The sequence below is a fragment of the Hyperoodon ampullatus genome (genome assembly GCF_949752795.1).
Source record: "Hyperoodon ampullatus genome assembly, chromosome: 4".
NCBI lineage: Eukaryota > Metazoa > Chordata > Mammalia > Artiodactyla > Ziphiidae > Hyperoodon > Hyperoodon ampullatus.
This window is the reverse complement of record NC_136917.1, coordinates 48,258,273-48,264,908: the sequence shown is the minus strand read 5'-3', so window position 1 is coordinate 48,264,908 and position 6,636 is coordinate 48,258,273. Positions and strand designations below refer to the sequence as shown.

The 6,636-nt window shown below is 46.2% G+C and overlaps 1 protein-coding gene across 2 annotated transcripts; it reads right to left on the bottom strand.

Annotated features, from left to right (window-relative positions):
- Nucleotides 1–353: 353 nt before the first annotated feature.
- Nucleotides 354–4,502, bottom strand: RPS14 (ribosomal protein S14). Of its 2 annotated transcripts, none has more exons than XM_079703397.1 (5): nt 4,469–4,502; nt 3,457–3,607; nt 2,793–2,954; nt 1,406–1,482; nt 354–475 (listed from the first exon to the last, which is right to left on the bottom strand). In XM_079703397.1, exons 2-5 carry the CDS (start codon nt 3,603–3,605, stop codon nt 408–410), a joined length of 456 nt encoding a protein of 151 aa, XP_079559523.1. In that variant the 5' UTR covers nt 3,606–3,607; nt 4,469–4,502; the 3' UTR covers nt 354–407. The 2 variants fall into 2 exon arrangements, with proteins under 2 accessions (XP_079559523.1, XP_079559524.1); XM_079703398.1 differs by lacking the exon at nt 4,469–4,502 and adding an exon at nt 4,266–4,416.
- Nucleotides 4,503–6,636: the final 2,134 nt, after the last annotated feature.

Here is a 6,636-nt window from a genome sequence, read left to right as displayed (position 1 = left end):
CTTGGTCGGCTTTAGATGACTGAGGTAACCTAACACCACAACAAGCAGTGTAGAAAAGACCCAACAGCAGCCACCGTTATCTCACCTTTCCTTAGGCTCCTCCTCCCAGGAAACCAGTTCACAGAACACAGGCTCACCCTGTCCCTCGGTAGGGGCTGAATCAGTACCTCTTGTGTTCTTCTTGGACAGGCTATATACATTCTCTGAAGCAATGTATCTATTAAATGGCTGCTGGTTTATCAATGCACCCATGACCTCAAGACAGTCCCCACACCCTGGTTAAATATAGGAGGAAGGAATCAAAATATCCCCGAGGGTGGCCTACACAAAGGAGAAAAGACCAGAGTCGAAAAGAGCTTACATCAAGGCAATTTATTAACAGAAAACAATAATTTGAGGAGTCCTGTTCACAGACGGCGACCACGGCGACCCCCCTTCCTGCGGGTGCTGTCGGAGGGGATGGGGGTGACATCCTCTGTGGGGAGGAAGAGAAAACATCATTGCCTGGAGCTGGATGGGAAGGGGTCCAGGCCTCCCTAGGCCAACGGTCTAACGGATCAGCAGTGGATCTTGCTGCTTCGCAAGTCCTCAGTATTTAACAGATAGATGTGGAGCTGCCCCATCTGCTGCTTCCTCAAAATTTCTGATGTGGTTTGAACTCAACTTACCGGAAGGGGAAACTGAGGCTCAGAGAAAGTAGGTAACTTGCACAGGATGTCAGAGGCAGGTGATAAGTCCAGGTTTCTGACACCTAGTACACCGACTCTAGCGGAAAAATCCTCATAAACTGAAGAATATCTCCTTTTTAATAGCTAAGAGGTTGAAAATGTTCTGAAAAAATCTTGAGAGGACTAGACCAGTAGACTGAGGGATCAGTACACGTTGCCACAGAAACAATAGGGAAGGGCTAACATCTCCTTCCTAAGACCTATAAATGACCAGATCAGGCATGGGGGTATACATGCTACACAAGTGTAGGGAACTGCTGTGATTCTCAACCATGGGAGCTACTGCCCCCTCCATACACTCTTGTCACAATGCCTGGCCTGCCCTACTGATATTGAGTAGTCAATGATCACGCAGGAGACACCCCCCCAAAATACCAATAGCAACCCCCATGAGAACACTGGAAAGGATAATTCATCTCATCAGTTCCACCAGTCACCATCAGGCACAGAAGTTCAGAAATGAGACGGCGCTGTCCCAATACAGGACATTCACATCAAGGCAACAAGGGTGTTCAGGGAGAGAGTTTATGTCACATGGTGCCTCTTGCACTCCCTATTAACAAACCTAACTGCCAAAAGCTACCAGACTAGGCCCTGTATCCACTGCGCAGACCACATGCTTTCCGGGGTCAGTGCTTCAAAGCAAATCCAAGCATAAGCCAAAGAGGGGCACTCACCAATCCGCCCAATCTTCATTCCTGAGCGGGCCAGGGCTCTGAGGGCTGACTGGGCCCCTGGTCCAGGAGTCTTGGTCCTAGGAAATGAATGTCTAAATTAAGAAAAGCCTTTGGCCAAGTCATTAGAAGATCCCACAACCCTCTAGTTCAGGGCTCTACAAACTTTCTTTCTGCAAAGGGCCAGACCGTAAATACTTCAGGCTTAGTATGCCACTTACTTTTTGTCACACACCGCCCCCCATGGGTCACAGTTTGTATCCTGCTCTGCCTGCACCCTGTTTAAGGAAGTACCCATTTTGGTCACATGCTGTGATTCTAAGTCTTTCTGGTGATCTGTCCTTTTCCATCCTCCCAAGACCACGACACTATCATCAGTCCACTGGACCACTTTAACAACTTCCTATCCGGTCTGTTCCCAACACAGCAGTCATCTTAAAAGACAAACAACAACCAAAGAAATACCATACAACCCAACCTCAACAGATCATTACTGTTAACAAGTTTTCATGCCCCCACCACCCAGCCCAAGTCCAAATCTTAACCAGGTTCTTCAAGACCCAGCAGGACCTCACCCGCTCCTATCTGTTCACACCTCATGCCACTCCTTCCCACAGATGAAGCTCATTTCCACCCCAAGACCTTTTCCTTCCAGTTGTTCCTGGCTGGAATACTCTCCCCTGTCCTTCCTTCACTGGACCGACTTCTAACACCACCACATTAGGTCTTAGTTTAAACTTTATTACCAACCCATCCCTGACACAGTTTTGCTTCCCAGCACTTGCTGCAAAAAGAAACCACATGCTCCTCTGCTCTATACTGCTCAAAGCCTGACTCTCCACCAGCCTAAGAGCCACGGAGGAGGATGGAGACCATATCTATTTTCCCCCATCACTCTCTTCTAGTACTTAGAACATAGCACCTCGTATGCTCTGAGTGCTCAATTAACACAGTAAGTTGGAGAAGGGGAGGGTGAGGGAACCAGTTACAGGCATATCTCATTTTACTGCACTTCACAGATAATGCCTTTTTTAAAGAAACAAATTGAAGGCTTATGGCAACCCTTCATCGTCAGATGGTTAGAAACTTTTTTTTAGCTGTAAAGTATTTTTAACTTAAGGTTATGTACACTGGGTTGTTTTTTTTTTTAAAAAAAGACATGATGCTACTGCACACTCAGTAGGCTACATACAGTACAGTGTAAACGTAACTTTTATACGTGCTGGGAAAACAAAAAATTCACATGACTTGCTTTACTGATATATTTGCTTTAATACAGTGGTCTGAAACCAAACCCACAGCATCTCTGAGGTATGCCTGTATTAATTATGTACACACCTAGGATGTCCTGCCCAAGCCCAGTGACCTCACTACCCAGTCCCAGCCTTACCTATTTCCTCCTGTGGCCCGGAGTTTGATGTGGAGGGCAGTGATGCCCAGCTCCTTGCACCTCTGGGCTACATCCTGGGCAGCCAACATGGCAGCATATGGAGATGACTCATCTCGGTCAGCCTTCACCTTCATCCCACCAGTTACACGGCAGATGGTTTCCCTGGGGACAAAAGCACAAGGTCCTTTCTTTCCTACCCAACAAGGATTCAGAGTGCATACCACATCCTAATGAGTAAAAAGCACGACTGCTCAGGTAGGGCAGAGAATGAAGGTCAATTGAACATGCATCCTGATCTGACAAGACTGCCATGGGCTCTGCCTTGATGGGGTTCAGATCCTAGATAACTAAACTCTGTATCGACGATTTACATGTACTTTTACATTTAATCCTCCTATTACTCCATAAGTAATTCCTCCTCATGTTACATACGAGGTCCCCATGCTGTAAGCCCGTAAGGGCACAAAATGTCTCCTTCTCTCTTAGAATTCCTAGGAGAATCACACCATCTATGTGGACTCATGAACCAAGCACATATCCTTATTTGAACATTTTAACAACATTTATTTCAAGAGATCCCCTTAAACTGCCACCCAGTTCCAGGGTCGTTTCTAACCCCAACCCTCGTTAATTGGGTCCTTGGCCTCTCCACCTAGGTACTCACTTGCCAGAAAGATCGGTGACATGGACGAAAGTGTCATTGAAGGATGCAAAAATGTGGCACACACCAAATACATTTTCTCCTTCGGCCACCTGAGGGCCAAGGCTGATAACCTGTTCTTCCTTCTTTTCTTTCCCCTTGCGAGGTGCCATTTCTTACGGAAAGAAAAAAGAATCCCAGTGTTAACGACAGAAAACCCCAAGGTTTACTTCTCTGGGAACAACTGCTCCCCCGAGAACGGTGCGCGGGCACTTGCTCTCCCGCCCCACGCCGCGAACACGCCAGAGCTCAGGATTTCCAGGTGTCGCTTGCTGGAGGCTAACCCTGCACTGCACCTCCCACCCCACCCTGGCAAGACTTGAGCGCCCCTCGTCTCGGCCTTCAACGACAACAGGCGCACGGTAGATGCTCAGCAAACACTAATGTTAGGGGAAATTAAGCCTTCCCCTAATTTCTGGCTTTGAGAAACCTGCCCTGAGCGCCCAGAAATTAAAACATGCCCGACTTAGCAGCAGTCACTCAGATTTAGGAAACACCTAACGAAGGGCCATTTTTTCTGCATCCTCCTCTGGAATCCTCACTACATCCCCACGGGATTCGTACGACCATTCCTACTTTCCAGATCGAAAACATACTAGAAATCAGGGGACCGGCCTGCGACCGCCCACGAAAAAGCTGGTGGGGTAAAGGTGGGAGGTCACAACAGACTAAGTTTCCCTCTCCTTTCCCAATCAACCACGCTGTGCTGCCGCTTAAGCGCAGGTGTGGTCGTGGCGCGGGACCTATGCCTTCGAGGCTAGACCCAAACTCACCCCTGCTTTACCGGCTTTTCCCTGAAGCAATACCGCCGCCTCCCGAGACAGGGCGCGAACCAGAGTCTGGGTCGGCCCGCCGAGCTCCTTTCGCCCGGCGCTTGGTTTGTCTTCCACGGAAAGACCCCAGCCCCGCGCCCCCGGCCTCGGCGGGCCCCCGTGCCGCAGGATGCCACCCGATTTTCCTCGCCCAGCAATCCTACCTACTCGTCTTCTCCAGAATCAGCCACCAGAAAGAGAGAGAGGGAGAGGGCGGGGCGACGGGTCACGCCCGTGTCCCCGGAAGTGTACGTCTGCGGTCACGGGGCGAGTCCGGCTCCCGGAAGACGCCGATTTTAGCGTTTCCAAGGAGATTAAAACGCCCTCGAGAATACGGCTTACTTAAAGGAGCGCCTAAGGAGGTAAGAGGCTGGGTGTTTTGGCGAGCGGGTCTGCTTCTAAGACTGTACGAAGCAGCCACACACGGTGGGTGAGGAAGGCCTGTATCCTAAGATGGCGGCGACCGCGGCTAGACAGACTTCCCTAACCCTGAGCCTGGTTAGCCTGGAGGTGGCAGCGTCCCTCGTGGTGTGGAGGCGAACAACAACAACAAAACCACGGTGATCGTAGACTTTCAACTTCTGTGTACTTGGAAAAATAAGAATAAATTATTCAATACTTACCATTGTATACCAGCCTGGGATAAGCGATTCATATGCATTGCCTCATTTAATCCTCACCACATTATCAAATAGATACTGTTTTGACTTCCCTTTTAAAGAAAGCGATTTTATTTTGTTTTTAAAAATTTTATTGGAGTATAGTTGATTTACAATGTTGTGTTAGTTTCAGGTGTACAGCAAAGTCATTCAGTTATACATATACATATATTCATTCTTTTTCAGATTCTTTTCTCATATAGGTTATCACATAATACTGAGTTCCCTGTGCTATACAGTAGGCCCGTGTTGCTTATCCATCTTATATATAGTAGTGTGTGTATGTTAATCCCAAACCCCTGATTTATCCCTACACCACCACGTTTCCCCTTTGGTAACCATAAGTTTGTTTTCGATGTCTGTAAGTCTGTTTCTGTTTTGTAAATAAGTTCATTTGTATCATTTTTAAAAAAATTAGTTTCCGGGACTTCCCTGGTGGCGCAGTGGTTGAGAGTCTGCTGCCGATGCAGGGGGCGCGGGTTCGTGCCCCGGTCCAGGAAGATCCCACATGCCGCAGAGCGGATAGGCCCATGAGCCATGGCCGCTGAGCCTGCGCTCCGCAACGGGAGAGGCCACAACAGTGAGAGGCCCGCGTACCGCCCAAAAAAAAAAAAAAAAAAAAAAAAAAAAAAAAAAAAAAAAAAAAAAAAAATTAGTTTCCACATATGAGTGATAGCATATGACATTTGTCTTTCTCTGTATGACTTACTTCACTTACTATGATAATCTCTAGGTCATCCACGTTGATGCACACGGCATTATTTCGTTCTTTTTTTAATGGCTGAGTAATACTCCATTGTATGCACATACCACTTCTTCTTTATCCATTCCTCTGTCGAAGGTGGCTTCCATGTCTTGGTTATTGTAAATAGTGCTGCTATGAACATAGGGGTTCAGGTATCTTTTAGAATTATGGTTTTCTCCAGATATATATGACCAGGAGTGGGATTGCTGGATCATATGGTAGTTCTGTTTCTAGTTTTGTTTTTTTTTAATAAATTTATTTATTTTATTTATTTATTTTTGGCTGTGTTGGGTCTTTGTTGCAGTGCGGGGGCTTCTCATTGCAATGGCTTCTCTCATTGTGGAGCATGCTAGGTGCACGGGCTTCAGTAGTTGTGGCCTGTGGGCTCAGTAGTTGTGGCACACGGGCCTAGTTGCTCTGTGGCATGTGGGATCTTCCTGGACCAGGGCTCGAACCCGTGTCCCCTGCATTGGCAGGCAGATTCTTAACCACTGCACCACCAGGGAAGTCTGAGGCACTTCCTTTTTAAAAGAAAATAACCTTACAATATTTTTCCCTGATAGTATAAAAAAAAATCCATGCTCATTATAAACAATTCACACAATACAGAAAAGTATATAGCAAAAAAGTAAAAATCATCTCTAAATTTTTTCTTCTAGAGATACCACTATTATCAAATTGTAGCATCATTCCAGAAATAACTTTCTATACTTATATCTATACCTATATTTTTAGTATATAATATACAATCTCATGTAAATGAAATTGTATTCTATATGCCATTTGGTAACTTTTTTTCTCACTCAACATTGTGGACATCCTCCCGTAACAACTAATAGAGATCTACAACATTTTTTTTTACAGATATTTAAAATTTCATTTATTATTTTGAATATTACATGTATTCACACAAATTTAAAATTGCAGT

What these genes read in the sequence shown, in the direction of transcription:
- RPS14 (XM_079703397.1), bottom strand. Translation starts at nt 3,605, where the DNA reads ATGGCACCTCGCAAGGGGAAAGAAAAGAAGGAAGAACAGGTTATCAGC. An exon ending in CGGGCCACAGGAGGAAATAG is followed by an intron (nt 1,483 to 2,792) that starts GTAAGGCTGGGA and finishes TTCATTTCCTAG; the next exon opens with GACCAAGACTCCTGGACCAG. An exon ending in AATGAAGATTGGGCGGATTG is followed by an intron (nt 476 to 1,405) that starts GTGAGTGCCCCT and finishes TCCTCCCCACAG; the next exon opens with AGGATGTCACCCCCATCCCC.